Source organism: Syzygium oleosum, unplaced genomic scaffold (assembly GCF_021117445.2).
Source record: "Syzygium oleosum isolate NSW1041296 unplaced genomic scaffold, Sole_v2.1 Sole_v2.05, whole genome shotgun sequence".
NCBI classification, from domain to species: domain Eukaryota; kingdom Viridiplantae; phylum Streptophyta; class Magnoliopsida; order Myrtales; family Myrtaceae; genus Syzygium; species Syzygium oleosum.
Genome location: NW_026607489.1, coordinates 11,008,158 through 11,028,069, shown reverse-complemented (window position 1 = coordinate 11,028,069; position 19,912 = coordinate 11,008,158). Strand labels below are relative to the sequence as shown.

The 19,912-nt window shown below is 40.3% G+C and overlaps 3 protein-coding genes across 7 annotated transcripts; all 3 read right to left on the bottom strand.

Moving 5' to 3' along the window:
• Positions 1 to 1,138: 1,138 nt before the first annotated feature.
• On the bottom strand, positions 1,139 to 2,482 carry LOC115678513 (disease resistance protein RPV1-like). Its single transcript, XM_030601908.2, has one exon. The coding sequence runs from the start codon at positions 2,480 to 2,482 to the stop codon at positions 1,574 to 1,576; it is 909 nt and encodes a 302-aa protein (XP_030457768.2). The 3' UTR covers positions 1,139 to 1,573.
• A 6,292-nt stretch (positions 2,483 to 8,774) lies between these two features.
• Positions 8,775 to 14,227, bottom strand: LOC115678437 (disease resistance protein L6-like). Of its 5 annotated transcripts, none has more exons than XM_030601839.2 (4): positions 13,543 to 14,227; positions 11,738 to 12,545; positions 11,432 to 11,537; positions 8,775 to 9,106 (listed from the first exon to the last, which is right to left on the bottom strand). In XM_030601839.2, exons 1-3 carry the CDS (start codon positions 14,058 to 14,060, stop codon positions 11,481 to 11,483), a joined length of 1,383 nt encoding a protein of 460 aa, XP_030457699.1. In that variant the 5' UTR covers positions 14,061 to 14,227; the 3' UTR covers positions 8,775 to 9,106; positions 11,432 to 11,480. The 5 variants fall into 5 exon arrangements, with proteins under 5 accessions (XP_030457699.1, XP_056167819.1, XP_056167818.1 ...); XM_056311844.1 differs by lacking the exon at positions 13,543 to 14,227 and adding an exon at positions 10,701 to 10,982 and having other exon boundaries at positions 8,775 to 10,608; positions 11,738 to 11,879; XM_056311843.1 differs by lacking the exons at positions 11,738 to 12,545; positions 13,543 to 14,227 and adding an exon at positions 10,701 to 10,982 and having other exon boundaries at positions 8,775 to 10,608; positions 11,432 to 11,731.
• A 3,370-nt stretch (positions 14,228 to 17,597) lies between these two features.
• On the bottom strand, positions 17,598 to 19,134 carry LOC115678514 (uncharacterized). The gene has a single exon (XM_030601909.2). The coding sequence runs from the start codon at positions 19,107 to 19,109 to the stop codon at positions 17,598 to 17,600; it is 1,512 nt and encodes a 503-aa protein (XP_030457769.2). The 5' UTR covers positions 19,110 to 19,134.
• Between the last annotated feature and the right edge of the window lie 778 nt (positions 19,135 to 19,912).

Sequence of the window (19,912 nt, the reverse complement as noted above, 5' to 3'; positions counted from 1 at the left end):
CTAGACGCCGGTCGTCCTACGTGGCATGACCGGCGTTGACCTGGCACTGTCTGTGCCTAAATTGCTCTAATATTTTTTTATTGAAACTTTAAATGGATCTTTCTAATTCACTCTGTCTCCTTCTTCTCCGTTTCTCTGATTCATGTTGAAGCTTCACCACTCCTCTGTAATTTTTTGTTCACGTTGAAGCTTCACGACTCCTCTGTAATTGTTTTGTTTCATGTCGAAGCTCCACGAAAATAGAGAATCGAAGTTTTTTCTCCTCTGTAGCTCTTTGGTTCACATCAAAAGTTCACGAAAGCAACAAAAGAGTCTAAAGTCATCTTTTTCGTAACTTTATAGTTTATGTTGTAAGTATCACGAAAATGGCAAGAGAGTCAAGCACTATACTTTTTGGAAAAGCGAAGGTGACTAATTATGTTTTCTCTCTTTTACTATATTTGGCGTTCGATGGCTAACCTACCTTGTCGATGTTGCTCTAACCCATTTACATCTCTTGTCATTGTTGAATCTGTGGCTGTGGATTGTTGCAATGAGCTCTTTTTCTATTTAAGACGTAGAACGTATAATAATTATGAATTGATTGATGGAGGTTGTCTTCGTTTGTGCATTTGTGGTTTTTTAGCAGTGAATCATGAGTGATTCTTACCATTTATGTTTGTGCATTTTCAGATTCATTTACATCAATATGTCGTTCATACCAAATTATGTATATGATAGGATATGGAAAGTATCCGGCTTAATACTTCAATTCACCAAATAGTGGATAAGATGTAACAAAATCCCAAGATTTTTTATATTATCATAACCAGTTCTATCCTTGCTAAAAATCAAACATAGCCTAAGTATAGCTACTTTTCAATCTCGGCACAAGGGCAAGAACGTTATGTATACACAACCTATAAATAGAGGAGATGATGCGCGAATAAAGTTGATCAAAAAGCAAAGTTCCCACCTATAACATACCTAATGGAAGCGACTTGCTCAACAAACCATTCAAATTTCTGGACTTGAATCGTTAGGCAGCATCTTGCATCTGAAAACATTCAAATGACATGTTTCCTTATTCACAATAGGCAAACATTCCAATGAGTCGCAATCTGATAAATACAACTTGCTCAAGTTCTGTAAGCTGGAAAGATCTGGTAACTCTTTTAAGGACAGACAGTAACTAATAAATAATTCTTCCAATGATTCTGATTGTTCGAGACCTTAAATCTCAATTAGCCGTGGGCACTCATAAACAGTCAAACCCATGGCTTTCTTAAGCTTGGTGAATGGGATAGTCTCTCAAGGAATTGGCATTCCAATATATGCAAAAAGCGAAGGTTCTCCAGCTGTCCAAGCACATCCAGTGGAATTTCGGTTAAGCACGACCTGCATATTTCTAGTCTATACAAACATTTGAAGGTGTGAAGGTTTGACCATCCATCTGTGGACTCAAGATCAAAGAAACCCAACCCCTGAAGTTTGGGTGGAGTCCACTCGAGAGATTGAAAGGTGGAGCCTGGTAAGTCGAGATGGCTGAGTTCCGTAAGGGTATTTGCAAAGTCAGCCGGCAACGCGGTCGTGTCTAAAGGTCCAATGTCAACGCTGACAACCTAGTTAACCTCCCAATACATTGCAAATCTTGAGCTTGGCATGCGGTTAGTGGTGCACGAGGCATATTAACATATCTACGACGACCATAATCGGATAAATGCAGAAAACTTAAGTTGGTCAGGTTTGACAGATCCGGTATCCTCTGTAATGTTGATGACGAAATGACCAAATATGCCAACCTTGTAGGAAGCTTTGGCAGTTGTCGAAGCTCCTCACAATAACGCAAATCCAAACTCGTAAGTTGAGAAAGCCAACTAATACTTGGTGGCACTTCAGAAATATAGGTTCCCATCAAGTTTAAGATTTTCAGAGATGATAGTGCCCCAATTTCCGTCGGAATTTCTCCCTCCAAAAATTTGCAATGCATAGCGAATAATTCTTCAAGCTTCTCCAACATCCCTGTTGCCTTAGGAAGCTTTCTTAATTTACACCTTTCCATGTCTAAAATCTCCAATCTCTTAAGCTCTCCAATCGAATCAGGCAGTTCTATAATGTTTGTGGAAGATATGCTCAACTTGACTAGAGATTTCAATTTCTCAATTGACTCTGGAAGTTTATTTACCAATGAATCATGCAAAGACAATACTTGAAGACCGGCTATCTCCCCTATTGAATCCGGAAGTTCAAGGAGTTCCAGATTTTCCATCCTTAGCATTGATAGACACTTTAGATTACCCAATGAATCTAGCCATGATTGACGTACCATGCCTAGATTGAGCGTTGTGGGAGCTCCTTTAAGCACCCTCAAACCAATACAGCCCTTAATTTCCAAGTGCTTCAAATGCCGCAGCATGGTAATGGATGGGTCAATTTCAACCAGCCTATCACAATCCTTCACAACGCGTCCCTCCAAAGTCAAGCATGTAGAGAAGTTGGGCATCTTGGTCAACCTTCTACAACTCACGAGATGCAAAACTTTTAAACTACTTTCTCCCTGTAAAATTACTCATACAAGAAACTACATGGATCGTCAAATTTACTATGCACAAAGAAAAAGAGTAAATGTAAATTGCTTTTATTACATAATATCGTACCAAGATTTGGCTCCATCCACTCCAATCATTTGTAATGTCAGATTCTGAAATTTTGAGGACAACTAGATTGCTTGGAGAAGTTAGTAGCTTGAAACTCTGATGGACAATTTTGCCAAGGGAGCCATCTTAACTTCAAAAGGAGATTTCGGAAGTCCCCTACAAAGTTTCCTCCATCCAATTCAAGGAACCTTGACTTTACCAGCCTTAAAATGTCTTGGCGTGTGATATTGCACACTTGAGATTGTCCCCCTAGTTTGAGTGCTACTATTTTTCTTGTTCCCTAGTAAAGGAAATTATAGCTCAATTAGACAAAGCTTTGGTGAACATAAGATACGGGCTCATGAAATTTGACACAATATCTTTTCTGAGAAAAGCTTGGGACTGTAAAAAAAAAAGGCCTTATGTAAGAGATAATTTCCATTATCTGTAAGTTGTATATGAGGAGAAAAGAGTGATCACTTTGACTATAAGTTAGGCGGAGTAAAATGTGAGGATGTAAAGCACAGGGTTTAATGTACAGGAGAGTGAGAGTTAGGGGGTATACTGTAATGATTTAGAGTATATGGTCTTATGTGTGAAAGAGTGAGAATTCAGGGGATCTAATGAAAAAAATTTTAAGTTTAGATTTTAAGAAGTAAGACAATTAGAGTTCAGGGGGTTAAAGTGAAAACTTCCATATACTTCATTTTCCAAGTTTAACGAAGAAAATTATGGAGTAGACTTTGAGAATAGGCTCGGCTTGTGTTTGGTGGGGTTTGAAAAAGCAAGCGAGGAAATGAATGGCTAGGTTGTTTTCATCTTAAGCAGTTTTATGTATCCCGTGACATCCTGAAATTTGCCGATTTGGGATTTATGAATTGAGTGGTTTTATGAACGTACTTATAGTTAGGTCTCGCTCGAAACTGATCATTCCTGGGATACTAACCGTTAGGGAAGGGCTAATTAGGGATTTAAATTCGTGCGACTGAAGAAATTCGGTCGTGAACTGACTTTCGACCATAGAATCGTCGAGGTGACATTTTGAGCTAATGTAGGCCGATCTTAGGATAGTTATGGGCCGGTTCGTCATTGTCATATGAGTGGATCACGGGTGATTCCGTTTGACCACGAGGTGAGTTGACGAACGATCCAGAACCTATACCGAATGATCGCGCCCGTCAGAACTAGCGATCGATCCTCGCGATTACATTGACAACCGAGGTCGTCACGATCCGAATGAACTTGCACGTAACTTGATTTAGTATCAGTCACGGGTCGAATATGCGAATTTCTCCAAAAGCGGCCCGTTAGTCTGAGACACGCTCAAGTTACGTTATATAAAATTCAGTTATTAATTAGAGACCAAATTGGGCATCAAAAATTTAGGAAGTCACTACAGGACATTTGGACGACGTTGTTATTGGAATGTTCAGTCTTGGAATTGTTCGAATCCTTCAGAAAAATTGAATTTCGGCGAAGGATGAAAAATGACCGTTTTACCCCTGGAGCTTTGTTAAGGGCAAGTGTTATTGGGGAAGGGCATTTTGGTCATTTCGCCCTAACTTTAGAAATGACAATTTTTGGACAATTTTGCCCTTGGAATTTTATGAAATTTTCAAATTACCTTTGGATATTTTTGGAAAAGATTCAATCTCGGCCGTCGATCTCAAGATAAGAACGAATCTCGGCCGTTGATTGAAAAGTAGAGAGAGGGGCAAGATGGTCATTTTGCATAAAGGGGTTCAATTATTGATTTTTAAACCAATTTCTCTCTCTCCCCCTCTCATTTCTCTCCCTCTCTCTCGGCAACTCTCCTCTCCCTCACCGCCGATTGCCCCTCTCCCCTTGGTCGCGCCACCGCCGTTGCCGATCGTCGCCACTGCAAGGTCACCGCCATAGCCGCCGCGTTCCAACCGCCTAGTCAACCTTGGATAGGTTGATTTTGCTTGGAAATTTCCAAGTAAGTCGCAATCTAACCGTTGTCTAGGACATCGGTATTTATCAGACTCGTTTAGACGCGGTTTAGGGTAGTTTAGGAGTTGATTAGGGTGCTGATCGTGGTTGTTGGTGGCTGATCATGGCTGTTAGTGGCTGTTGCATGTTGGATTAGATATTTGGGAATGAGTTTTGTGGGTTGGAGATCCATGGGTGTGAGCTAAAACTTGAATCTTGGTTGTTTAGTTCAAAACTCGGATTCGTGACTACTGTACCCGTCCGGTTTTCTATTTTTGTGGAGAATTTTGTGGGCCGAATTTGAGGACGTTTTCTTCATGAAAGTTTCTCCCAACATCTTGAAGTATAACATATTTTAAATTTGGAATTTTTGGAGGCCATTTGGGTCGCACGAAAACCCATTTTCAGACCGTCTTAAAACTGCCCGGAACACTGTTCATCCCGACCTTCTTGTCTTGCTGAATTTTTATAAAATTTTCCAGATCTATTTTCAATAAACTTTCTTCACAAAAGTTGTTGGCGACTTTATTTTCTATGACATATAAACATTTCAAAGCTTTTCAAGGTGATTTGTGTGTTGAAAGAAATGTATTTTGAGAACAAAATAGTCTATTAGAGCGAATTGATTTTGGTCTGATTTCGAGGGACAAAAAGGCTTGGTTGTAGATTGAACCGAATTTCGTGTTCTTCATAAGAAATGTTTATCAAGATGTTTTTTGGAGTTCGTTTATTATTTATTTTGATGTGATTTCGGTCACTGTGTAAACTGCCCGGATTTACCCTGATTCTATGAATGTTCATTTTTATGAGCGGAATGGTGAGGGTGTCGAGGTTGAATAGTTACTGCCCTCGTGACTGGAATTGATGCTTGATGTGTGTTTGTATGTGGGCTGAATTGAAATGGTTGAATTGGGTGCATTTAATTAATGTTCGAGTATGTGAACGTGTGAGATTTGAGGCGTGTGATGTGCGTGTGATCACTAAAAAGCCCTGAGGCGTGTTTACCCGGGTTACAGATAAAATACGGTGTGTTGGTATGTTCGTGTGATCACTAAATCCCTGAGGCGTGTTTACGCGGGGAATTGAATCGGCCTGAGGCGTGTTTACACGGGTCGTGATACGACTGTGGGATCAGACCGAGGCGTGTTATGCTCGGGTCGCGATCATGTAGGCCTGATGCGTGTTTACGCGGGCTGAGCTGAGGAAAGAAAGTGAGAATGGGATCGGACCGAGGCGTGTTATGCTCGGGTCGCGATCATGTAGGCCTGATGCGTATTTACGTGGGCTGAGGAAAGAAAGTGAGAATGGGATCGAACCGAGGCGTGTTATGCTCGGGTCGCGATCATGTAGGCCTGATGCGTATTTACGCGGGCTGAGGAAAGAAAGTGAGAATGGGATCGGGCCTGAGGCGTGTTTACGCGGGTCGCGATCATGTAGGCCTGATGCGTGTTTACGCGGGCTGAGGAAAGTGATTGAGCACGAGATGGTGCGATGTGGCAAGTTAAATGAAAATGATGTGGTGGTGCGTGAACAAGTGTGAATTGTGGAGTTCGGAAATATGGTGTGTTTGACATGTGCCTTCGAGCATGAGATTGGGTTGGAAAGTGCATGTGATTTGTAAATGTGAATATAAGACTAACGTGCAGGTTGCGTGTATTAAAAACCAGGTAAGTACGATTGTGTGGACGTTGTTTGTATGTTGCTTGATTCGGTGTCTGGACTTGTCTGGAATACGTGGTAGCCTAGGTAAGGTTTAGGTTGTGTACTTATTGAGAAGTGTCTCATGGTTGTATCAACTAAACCATTTCAGAGCACCCGCCCGAGCCATGAACCTTCCGTCGCCGCCGCCGCAGCGTTTTGGGATTGTTATGCACACTGATCATGATGTTGTAGAATACTCGATCGAGATTGAGGCTGATTCGGAGTCATCGGATGAGCATGTGCCTGATGAAGATTCGAATGAGGATTCCGAAGAGAGTGAGTCAGAGTGGACGCCATCTAGAGGGCATAGGGATTAGTTTTGGAGCTGAGGAAGAGTTTGGAAGTGTTCCATTTTGTTGTAGTGCTTACCCAGGCTACTGATCTTTTTGTGATATCGGTGGTTTGCAGTTTGGTAGTTCAGTGTGCATATTTTGCTTTGTGGTTTGTAAATGGCGGTTGTGGCGTAAGTTTATATTGTAAATGGATATCGTACTTAAATCGAGGTATAGTATAAGGTTTGGTGGTTTGGCAATTATTTTCCCTAGTACCCCTGGTTAATCATTGTCTGGGTGTTTGTTGTTTCCGCTGCGATTAAACTCTGATGGGTTCGATTTGGGTCGGCGACGTTTCCTGGGACGTCGCACTAATTCGACCAAAGAGGGATGTCGCATACTCGATGGGGGTTCGGGGCGTGACATATCTTCTTCCTAAGTATGCAAATTTTCGACATCACATGAAAAATGGGAAAGTACCAAAAAAGTCTTAAACTTATTACATCGGTACCAATTCAGTTCTAAATCTTTCAATTAGACCAATTTAGTTATAAACATTTTTACATTGGTACCAATTCAATCCATCTGACCAATTTAGGTTAAAAATTGCTGACGTGGACATCAACCGTCCTACTTGGCACAACCGGTGCTAACGTGGATATTTTTAAATAATTTTTCGAATTTTTTTATTAATTTTTTCTTTTATTTTCCGTTTTCTTTTTTTCTTCTTTTACTTTCTTTTCTTTTTTTTTTCTTTCCTTTCTCTTCGCTCCGCCAGTCGCCAGCCTCCACAATGACCGGCGAAGGCCACTGGCGAGGGCGAGGGCCGGGACACCCTCACCGGCCTTTGGCAAGGGGGGCCGGCAAGGGCTGGATGAGGCCGCCCCTCGCCAGATCCGACAAGGGGACCCTCGCCCAACCCTCACCGGCCTCTGGTGAGGCTGGCCTTGCCTGGACGAGGTCCCTCGCCATCGCTAGAGGCCGATGAGGCCCCTCGCCAAATCTAGCAAGGGGACCCTCACCGGCCTCGTCTAGCCCTCACAATCAGTCCTAAACTTTGTCACAAGGACTGGACGAGGCCAACAAGGGCATCCTAGCCTTTGCCGGCCTCTGGCGAGGGTCCCCTCACCGAATCTGGCGAGGGGCCTTGCCAGCCTTTGGCAATGGCGAGGGCATGTGAGGATTGGGCAAGGGTCTCTTCGCCAGATTTGGCGAGGGCCGGCCTCCACTGAGGCTGGCAAGGGCATCCTGGCCTTGGCCCTCGCTGGCCTCCGCCGGTCATCATGGAAGCTAGCGGAGGGAAGAGGAAAGAAAGAAAAAAAGAAAAGAGAAAATAAAAGAAAAATTAATAAAAATTATTTTGAAATATCCATGTTAGCGCTAATTGTGCCATGTAGGACGACCGGCGTTCACGTTAGCGATTTCCGGCATAAATTGATCGGATGAACTGAATTGGTACCAATGCGAAAATGTTTAGGACTAAATTGGTCCAATTGAAAGATTTATGACTGAATTGGTACCGATACAATATGTTTAAGACTTTTTTGGTACTTTTCTCCATGAACACCCACTCTGAATTATTACCACGTGATGTCATCACTTTGAATACTCCTTTTGTGATTCGGATTGCTACAAATGGTTTCAGAGCATCATGTCCTCCGATAAGTAGCGGGTTGTTTATAAATAGACTAGGTTTATACTCAATCCTACAACGGTAAGGAGTGATTGTTGAGAAATTTGGACCAATACAGCAGTGGACATCAATATTTTAAATAGGACAACACCTTGTCTGAGCCCTCTTTCGCCCCCAACGATCACTTTCATCGCTCGTCAATCAGTTATAGGTCTAGTCCATCCACGAACCCTATATCCACTTCGCGGGGTGTTGCTCTTATACCAATGTTATGCGATATGACCTGTTTTACATGGGCCAAACCCCTCATCTAATGTGAGACTTTGGGATTATATATTTTCTAAGTGCTTAAGTTCATGAGATAATGTTTTAGGCCAAAGTAACTCGAAAAAATGTACTTTCTTCTTCTTCTTTTTTTGTCAATAATGTACTTTCTTCTTTACGCATTTGAGAAGGATTGGTATTTTTAGATGCCCAATAAACGGGAGAAAAGTTTCACTCCTTGAAGAGAGAACATTTCAGACTACATTCGTATCTTCCGCTGGAAATTGTAGGTTTGAAGTGTTGATGCTCATATACATGAAAGAACCGCAATCGTAATGGGAAAATAGCAACTTTATTACTAATTCAAAGAAGATAAGGCGGCCTTACAGGAAAATAGAACATACTCAAAATAACAGTAACTAGCGGCAAAAAGATCGAGTCTCATCAAGTCTTACATACAAGAATTAAAAAAAGAGCTAAGTGTAGCTACTTTTCAATCTCAATACAGGGGCATGATCATTATGTAGACAACCTATGAATAGAGGTGATGGTGAATGGATGAAGTTGATCAAAAAGCGAAGTTACCACTAACAGTATACCCACTGAAAGCGATTCCCTCTGCAACCCATTCAAATTATGGACTCGATACGTGAGGCAGCATCTTGCATCTAAAAACATTCAAACAACATGTTTCCTTATTCACAACAGGCAAACTTTTCAATGAGTCGCAATCAGATAAATTCAACTCGCTCAGGTTCTGTAAGCTGGAAAGATCTGGTAGCTCTGTCAAAGACGGGCAGTAACTAATAAATAATTGTTCCAGTGATTCTAATTGTTCAAGACCTTGAATCTCAACTAGACGTGGGCACCTATTAACAGCCAAAACCCATAGCTTTCTTAAGCTTGGTAAATGGGATAGTCTTTCAAGGAATTGACACTCTAATACATTCAAATATCGAAGGCTCTCCAGCTGTCCAAGCACATCCACTGGAATTTCGTTTAAGCACGACCTGCATATTTCCAAAGTGGACAAATATTTGAAGGTGTGAAGGTTTGACCATCCATCTGTGGACTCGAGATCATAGAACCTCAATCTCTCAATTTTGGGTGGATTCCACTCAAGAGATTGAAAGGTGGAGCCTCGTAAGTGGAGATGCTTGAGTTCGGTAAGGGTATTTGTAAAGTCAGCAGGCAACGCGGTCATGTCTAAAAGGTCCAATGTCAACGCTGACAGCCTAGTTAACCTCCCAATACACTGCAAATCTTGAGCTTGGCATGCGGCTAGTGGTGCATGAGGCATATTAACATATCCACGACGACCATAGTCGGATAAATGCAGAGAACTTAAGTTGGTTAGGTTTGACAAATCTGGAATCCTCTTTAATGCCGAAAACATAACATCCAAATATGCCAAACTTGTAGGAAGCTCTGGTAGTTGTCGAAGCTCCTCACAATGTTGCAAACCCAAACTCGTAAGTTGAGAAAGCCGACTAATACTTGGTGGCACTTCAGAAATACGGCTTCCACCAAAGATTAGGTCTTTCAAAGATGATAGTTGCCCAATTTCCATGGGAAGTTCTCCCTCCAAAAATTTGCAAAGTGTAGCATCTAATTTTTCAAGCTTCTCCAACATCCCTATCGCCTTAGGAAGCTTTCTTAATTTACAACTTTTTATGTCTAGAATTTCTAATCTCTTAAGCTCTCCTATCGAATCAGGCATCTCTATGATGTTCGTGGAAGATATATTCAACTTGACTAGAGATTTTAGTTTCCCAATCGACTCCGGAAGTTTTTCCACAGATGAATTACCTAAAGACAACACTTGAAGACCAGCTATCTCTCCTATTGAATCCGGAAGTTCAAGGAGTTCGAGATTTTCCATCCTTAGTGTTGATAGACGCTTTAGATTACCCAATGAGTCTAGCCATGATTGACGTACCATGCCTAGATTGAGCGCGGTTGGAGCTCCTTTAAGCACCCTCAAACCAATACACCCCTTAATTTCCAAGTGCTTCAAATGCTGCAGCATAGTAATGGATGGATCGATTTCTACCAGCCTATCACATTCCTTCACAACGAGTCTCTCCAAATCCAAGCATGTAGAGAAGTTAGGCGTCTTGATCAAGCTTCTACAACTCACAAGATGCAGAACTTTTAACCTACTTTTTTCCTGTAAAATTACTCATACAAAAATATAGAAAAATCGTCAAATTCACTATTCACAAAAAAAATGTAAATTGCTTATATTACATGATAGCATACCATGATTTGGCTCCATCCACTCCAATCATTTGTAATGTCAGATTCTGAAATTTTGAGGACAACTAGATTGCGTGGAGAGAAGTTAGTAGCTTGAAACTCCGAAGCACAATTTTGCCAAGAGAGCCATCTTAGCTCCAAGAGGAGATTTTGGAAGTCTCCTACAAAGTTTCCTCCATCCAATTCAAGGAACCTTAACTTTACCAGCCTTGAAACATCTTCATGCGTAATATTGCACACTTGAGATTGTGCCCCTAGTTTGAGTGCCACTATTTTTTTGGTACCCTAGTAAAGGAAATTGTACCTCAATTAGTCTCGACTCAGGTGAACATAAGAAAAGGCTCGTGAATGTAAGACAGTATCTTTGCATTTTATTGGTAAAAAGCCCGGGAGGGACAACTGGCGTAACTACCTCTTTGGGTGTTAACATAAGGTCTCACATCATATGTGGAATGTTTGATTTTAGCCATAATTATTCATCCACCCATAGGTAACGAGCCCGTTACCACAGCCCTACTAGCCTGCTAGAAGCCGAATCTCCACACATGGTAGCAAAGACATAAATGACAAGTTGGCTAGAGGTTTGCTCAAGGCATGACTCAAATTTATGAACTCATGAAATATAGTGTAGCCCATTTACCATTGAGGTACCACGCTCTGTGGTAATTTAACACAATACCAACCTATTCTATTTTCTATGTAAAGTGAAAAGTAGAACTTCAGTCAAAACTTACCTCTTTTCTTTGTATAACATCCATGGCCACAGTGGAACTCCATATTCTACTACGCTCTCCAGGATGTTCGATGCTCTCCTTGCGAACTAGTTCCCTCCCTAAATCTCTGAGTTGGTCATGCATCAAAATATCATCATTCATAATTTTTATCAGAGACATTTTAACAAGAACTGATATGGCTTCATAGGGAAAAAATTCACAAGCTCTCCACATAGAAATTGCATCGCTTCTGTTTTCACCAGCCATGTGACATGCAATGTCAAGGAAAATTTCTCTCTGCTCATATTCCAGCATGTCATAACTTACCTTTAATATTTCCCGAACGTCTTTGTGTGGCATTTTCTTCAACTTGGCTAATACATCTTCCCACACTTCTTCGCTCTCGCAGAAAAGTGAAGATCCGGTAACCACAAGAGCCAGTGGAAGTCCCCCCGTGATTTTTACAATTTCTCTTGTTATTCTATCATATTCAAGTGGAGGAGCATCGCTCTCAAATGCATATCTACTAAAAAGTCGAATAGCATCAGAATCATGCATCTTCTCCACTTCATAGAAGTGATACACTTTAGGATGCATTGAGGCATTATTCTTGTTAATTTTGAAAAGACTAATGTCCCTAGTAGTCACAATAATTCTACTCCCCGGACCGAACCAATCACACTTTTCCGCTAGCTTCACAAGTTGGTCCCTTTTATCCAAATTATCAAGAACAATCAGAACTTTCTTGTGGCAACATCTTCCTCTAATCATATTGATCCCAAAATCGGTATCATGAATCTTTATGGAGGTAGACTTGAGGATGTCAGACAATAATCTATTTTGCAATTTCACAATCTTACCTTGCTGTGAAAATTCTCGAATGTCTGACAGGAAGCTACAACCATCAAACTGAGAAGCAATTTTGTTGAAAACAACTTTGGCAAGAGTTGTCTTACCAATTCCGCCCATTCCATGTATTACGACAAACCGTACATCGAGAGAGTCTTTGCCTAACAAATCCATCACGGTTTTCACTTGACGATCGATTCCAATCAAATGATCTGGCACAATTCGAACTCCTCTTGCCAATTTCCTCGAAACCTCATCGGTAACAAGTTTTATAAGCTCCCCTTGCCTGCCATACAAGGAATTCAGATTGAGTCCAACAGAGAGAACATCAACTTCCAGGATTTTCTAAATGTGAATTCGCCGTTCACATCAATGGCAGAAACAGAAAATTTAATTAGGCGACCGAAGTAAATTAAGGCTTAGATATCTACTTTAAACACGCACACAAAAAGAGAAAGGAACAAAATTACGCACACAGAAAGAGAGTACAAGACTGCTAGCAAAATTAACAAGTTAAGAAACACAACAATCAATAGTTAACATCGTGGCTTGGAACGCCGAACCTGAGTATCAACAGATTCACGGCAAAATATCCACACTGAAATACACTGTCATCCTTGACTAATGCAAGCATCACGTTTATTCCGCAAAAGAACTCATTCCTGGAAATTTATACTGCCTAAAAATAAATATCAAATTTGTCATAACATTACTTTTCCATTGCGTACTCAGAACGGGATATAACTTTATCTGATGCATTGGTTTCGCGAAAAATCAAAGATTTGGAAAATTGTTCCTAAAAAAATAGTTGGCATGTATCAAAACACTGTGTCATCATCCTCAAGATCTGCTAAACATCAATCCCCGAAAAAGTTTTGATGGAAGTCGTACAACTTCCGGTATGGCCAACGAACCCCCATGCTATATCTCCCCAAACTCAGATTCATGGATCGCATCATCACTTCAGAAATCATGGGGCTCATAGCGAGGGGGTCGAGAATGTTAAGTAACCACAATTTACCAGAAAAAGTAAATCGGCTAATCTGAAATATCACACGAAAAGGTAACCACTGAAACAAATCAAACCACTTTAATTTCTTGCCCACTCCATGTCCAGATCTCCGTGAAGAACCACAAATTCTTTTCATGATTGCAGCAGTATAAATCAAGTTTTAAGCTATTGATCGCTCTAGGGTAACTGTGTGTGTGTGTGTATATATCTAAAGACATGAAAAAGGAGTGAAGTATAAGTATGTAGTGAAAAGCTCTCGACATTCTCTTACCCTCTATCTTTGCAGTGCCATCCTTTGATCGAAGCGACCTCTGTTAGAGCCTTTTTCCACCGTTGGATTTCATCGGAACTGAACCTGTCCTCATGCTTTTTCAAGGCATCAGCGTATAATTCAGTTCTGAGCTTAACATCGTAAGGATCGACATCAAAGAAAATGGGAAGAATCACTTTCTCCGTTGATCTTCTCGAGCATTCCACCATGTGGGCGAGCTCGCGAAGACACCATGCGCTGGATGTATAGTTTTTGGAGAAGATGGGCACATAAAATCTGGAGTCGTTGATCGCGTGTAGAAGCTCGCCTCCAATCTTCTCGCCTTTCCGGATCTCTTCATTGTCTAAGAAGACGCGAATCCCAGCTCCATCGAGGGAGTGATAGAGGAGATCGGTGAAATTGAGGCGAGTATCCGGCCCTCTGAAATTCAAGAACACATCAAATTCAGCTCCCAGTGACTCACTAGCTCCACCCGTCGCCGACGACGTTGCTGTATCCGAGTCCCATTTTCTCTTCATTTTCTCTGAGTTAAACTACTTCTGGTGTGCACGACTCTTCCTGGTCTGATCGGCGATTCATCGAGAGGATGCCGTTTGTGAAAGAGCTACAGAGCGTAGTAAATCACCCGTCCCGACGGTAGGTTAGAGAAAGACTTTGATTCTTGGTCGGACAAGATTCCCCAAGAATATATTGGCAATCACGCGTGCTAACAGTAAGTCAGAGAAAGACTTCCTTGAGTTTATTATCATAATTTTATTAATTATCGTTATCGTCCTTGTGGTAAGACTTGATCACCGTGTACGTCGCTCCTTAATATTAACAAAATAAGACATTTAGAACCAAAATGAAAGTTGAGCTAAATTATTTGGTCGTGAAAGAAATTAAGAAAAGGTAAGATTACACTCTTTTGATTATTTACATAATTCGATAGAGGGTATTTTTGCATTTTTCATTTTTACAAATAGTCATGGAGATTGTGAAATTCACAGTCTAACTGAATGATAGAATTTGAAAAAGTCGTGGAAAATATAGAATTTTGTAGAATACATGAGGTGATGCCTACGTAGGAGGTTTTCCATTTAATACCAATAATTAAATTTTGTAATCCTAGAATTAATAAGAATAAGCTCGAGTCAGATATTAAAATTAACAAGCGGAGATTCTTTAAAAACATGCCTCTTCTAGTTCTTTTTTAGATACTTACAGACGGAAAAAAAATAACTTTGTTGTTTTTATTATTTGTGATTCTTTCACGAGTATTCCTTTTTCAACAATGGTATTTTATGTATTGAAGTAAATCTTCTTCCATGAATCTGCAAAAAGCCCGGGCACGTAAATTAATTATAAATAACTGACCAAAAAATTAATTATAAATATGAAAATGAGTTTGTGACATTAATGATGATAAAAAAATTTTACCACCCGCCTGGGTGGCGCTGCTGGAGCGCGCACTCTTCCTCTCGCAAAAGGTTGAGTGTTCGAATCCCGGGTGCCGCAGGGTGACTTAACCGGTGCACGTGTGTAGTGGCTAGCACGTGTCGCCCCCAGGGTTTACCTCCCGGCTGTCGGCCGTGCGGGGGTTCCCTGGGTCATCAAAAAAAAAAAAAAATTTGCACCATCTGACTGTTATAAAAAAGCTTTGCAACAAAAAAAGGCAATAAAGGGCAAATAAGGAAGTCTTTATGGGTATATTAATGATGGTTGAAATGTACTATCTTCCACTATTGGAATGTGGTAAATGTAAAAGGTGGAAAAGGAGAATCTTAAACAAAAAGGAAGAATATTTGTAGGTAATAAATCTATAATCTATAATTATCTATGTATGGTGAATGATGGGCAGTACTGATAGTTGATGTTTCTTAGCCACATTGTATCTAAATATAATTCACCTTTACATATTTTGATATTGTTAATGAATGATTAAAAAGCTGATAGGGAGGAATTGGCTTGTTATAACGTAAATTGGACGAAAAAATAATAAAAATTTGTGGTCAATAACCTAATTATGTCCAACTAAAATAAAGAGATATATGAGAATATCTATGTCATGATAATTCTCCAATTTTTGCTATCCCATCCATTCATGCCTGTATCAATCTCTTTCTTTTCTTTTCTTCCATTTTTGTTATCCCCATCCAGCTAAAATAAAGAGACATCTTATATTTGAAATAAATAAATAAATAAATCCCTAACTTATATCATCCTTGATTTTCTCTCATCTCACATTTAGCATTCTCTTGGGAGTCGAACCATTATAGAAAATAGGGGGTATAAATTGAAGTTTTCTTTTTATGAATTTACGGTTTTGGCATTGTTTTTTTTTCCCATTTCCCCCTTTTCTTTCGATCTGTGGAATTGCTTTATCATTTGGAACAGTGACAATTTCGAGGCAAAAGTCAAGAACAGCTTGTCCGAAAACTTTCACCGGGTCATCGGGTCAACCTACCCTCTGGGACGTACTGCGAGTTTTGCTTTTACCTCAGAAGCAAAAGTTAAAGAGGCCCACAAAAGAAGAACAAAGAAAGAACAAGACCAACCCACCAAGCATTTCAGTATCGCCTTAACCCCATACGGGGGTTGTGCTGTTGTGCTCTCCTTAACCCCACATCGATGTCCCTACTAATCTACTATACCCAAATAACGTGTCTTTTCGGGCGAATTAACCTAGACATTTCCTAGAAACTATAGAAGACACGGGTCAACATTTGTCTTCTTTTAAAAAAAAAACCTATTCTGTCCTTAGTCCTTTGTTTAATCTTTCTTGCACCGACTAATTAGTTTGTTAATTTCCTGGTGATGCCCGGCCAAACAAATGATGACCATGGAATGCTGCAGGTGATGTCCCACCATCAAATGAGTCCTATTGTTTAATTAAAGACAATATAAGAAGAGAAAAATTAATATTTTATATCACGACAATATAACAACACACAGAAGGATACATAAAATCATACTTGTGCCATACTATATTTTCTTCTTTTCTCTCTCTCGCTGGCATCCAACTACTATAAGTGTGAAAGAGTGTCTTCCAACAAAATTTCTTGCTAGTGCTTTTAAGCCTAGTTTATTTCTACCATCATCATATCACGGTTGCGCTTGTATTATATGGTAACAATCTGTTTTTCGTTTCTTCTCATGCGCATTCTACTTGAAAATCACATCAAGCTAGATCTGTATTGGTAGCATACTGACAGTCTCTCCTATGGACGAATTCATCCAATTTTTGTTGCAAAGTGATGTGGTATTACCCAAGGCAAATTTCGGGTTCGGTTTTACCGTGGAAATAACTTGAATGAACATAGTGTTCAAAGGAATCTCCCAAACCGGTTCGTGAAAACTCGTGTGCGAATTTCTTAGCGAAAGGAAGAGAAAAAATGTCAGTTTGAAATCTCGATCTAAACCAACTTAAGGCAGAGGGCATTTGCTTTCTCTTTGGTGTTGTCTGAAAAGATTGTTCGCAGATTGTTTCTGAGGATAGACGGCAAATTCGGAAATTAACTCCTAAATTTTTTTCCAAATCAAGTCGACTTCTTTTTTGCAGGCGGTGCGGATGACGCCATCGTTCCTTTCCCCTATAATAGGCTTGTGCTTGAGACCGCAATCTGACTATGAAAACGCGCTCCTGGGAAAATTTTAAGACCGCGGATTTTTTTACATTGATTCCATCACCAGAAGCTTATAATAGATTCATTCCACAAAACCATGCAAGTTAAATTAGAAAGTCATCAAGCTGCTTAGAATGAGGAAAATTGTCCAAAAAGTCATAAACATATTGCATTTTGGCCAATTCGATCCTAAATCTATTGCATCTATTTATTATTATTATTTTCTTATTTTCGTAAAAAGATGAATAATAACCAACGACAAAAAGATCGAGTCTCATCACGTCATACATACAAGAATTAAAAGAGAGCCCAGTGTATCTACTTTTCAATCTCGGTACAAGGGCAAGAACATTATGTATACGCAACCTATAAATGGAGGAGATGATGAAGGAACGAAGTTGATCAGAAAGCAAAGTTCCCGCTAACGGTATATGTACTAGAAGGGGGCTTCTATGGCGCTTCTATGCAAGCCCATTCAATTGTCACACCGGAACCATATGGCAGCATCTTGCATCTGACAACATTCACATGACATGTTTCCTTATTCGCCACAACAGGCAAACTTTCCAATGAGTCGCAACCTAATAAATTCAACTTGCGCAGATTCTGTAAGCTGGAAAGATTCGGTAGCTCTTTTAAGGACGGACAATAACAAATATACAATTCTTCTAGTGATTCTGATTGTTCGAGACCTCGAATCTCAATTAGCCGTGGACTCTCATAAACAGTCAAAGCCTGGAGCTTTCTTAAGCTTGATAAATGGGGTAGTCTCTCAAGGAATTGACACTCCAATACAAACAGATCCAGGAGGTTCTCCAGCTGTCCAAGCACATCCATTGGAATTTCGGTTAAGCACGACCTGACTATTTTTAAACTGGACAAATATTTGAAGGTGTGAAGGTTTGACCATCCATCTGTAGACTCAAAATCATACCACGTCAATGTCTCAACTTGGGGTGGAATCCGCTCTAGAGATTTAATGGTGGAGCCTGGTAATTCGAGCATTTTGAGTTCGGTAAGGGTACCAAAGTCAGCAGGCAACACGGTCCCCTCTGAAAGGTCCAATGCCAACCATGACAACCTGGTTAACCTCCCAATACACTGCAAATCTTGAGCTTGGCATGCGTTCGGTGGTGCATGAGGCATATCAACATATCCACGCCGACCATAATCGGATAATTGCAGAAAATTTAAGTTGCTCAGGTTCGATAGATCAGGAATCCTCTGTAATGATGTAGACTTAATGTCCAAATGTCCCAAACTTGAAGGAAGCTCCGGCAATCGTCGAAGCTCCTCACAATCACACAAACCCAACCTCTTAAGTTTACAAAGCCGACTAATAGTCGGTGGGACTTCAGAAATACGGGTCCCATTTAAGAATAGTTCTTGCAGAGATGATAGTGCCCCGATTTCCATTGGAATTTCTCCTTCCAAAAATATGCAAGATGAAGCATCTAAAGATTCAAGCTTCTCCAACATTCCTATCGCCTTAGGAAGCTTTCTTAATTTACAACTTCTCATGCCTAGAGTCTCCAATCTCTTAAGTTTTCCGATCGAATCAGGCAGCTCTATAATGTTCGTGGAAGATATATTCAAGTTGACAAGAGATTCCAGTTTCCCAATCGACTCCGGAAGTTTCTCCACAGATGAATCACATAAAGACAACACTTGAAGACCAGGTATCTCCCCTATTGAATCAGGAAGTTCAAGGAGTTCCAGATTTTCCATCCTTAGTGTTGATAGACGCTGTAGATTACCAAGAGAGTCTAGCCACGAATGATGTACCATGCCTAAATTGAGGGTTGTTGGAGCTCCTTTAAGCACCCTCAAACCTATACACCCCTTAATTTCTACGTGCTTCAAATACTGCAGCATAGTAATGGATGGGTCAATTTCAACCAGCCTATCACAATCCTTCACGACAAGTCTCTCCAAAGTCAAGCATGTAGAGAAGTTAGGCATCTTGGTCAACCTTCCGCAACTCACGAGATATAGAACTTTTAAACTACTTTCTCCCTGTAAAATCACTCATACAAGAAAGTACAAAGATTGTCAAATTTACTATGCGCAAAGAAAAAGAGTAAATGTAAATTGCTTGTATTATATGATATCGTACCATAATTTGGCTCCATCCACCCCAATCATTTGTAACGTCAGATTCTGAAATTTTGAGGACAACTAAATTGCTTGGAGAGAAGTTGGTAGCTTGAAACTCTGAAGGACAGTTTTGCCAAGAAAGCCATCTTAGCTTCAAGAGGAGATTTTGGAAGTCCCCTACAAAGTTTACTCCATCCAATTCAAGGAATCGTAACTCTACCAGCCTTGAAATGTCTTCGCTTGTAATATTGCACACTTGAGATTGTCCCCCTAGTTTGAGTGCTTTTATTTTTTCGGTTCCCTAGTAAAGTATATGATGGCTCAATTAGTCTCATCTTTCGTGAACATAAGAAAAAGGCTAGTAAATTTAACACAGTATCTTTTCTTTCTATGTAAAAGGCTGGGGGTGGGGCAATCACCGTAGCCTCAGCGGCCTCACGGAATTAAAGAAATATCTCCAAACAAGATAGTAAATGCCTAGAACATAATTCGAATAGAAATTCGCTTGCGACATAACTAGAACTTGTAGCCACATGGAAGATAGTGTGACCCTTTCATAGTTGAGCTACCATGCTCAGTGATAATTTAACACAATACGATCTGTTCTATTTTCTACACCAAATTAAAAGTAGAACTTTAGTCAATACGTACCTCTTTTCTTTGTATAA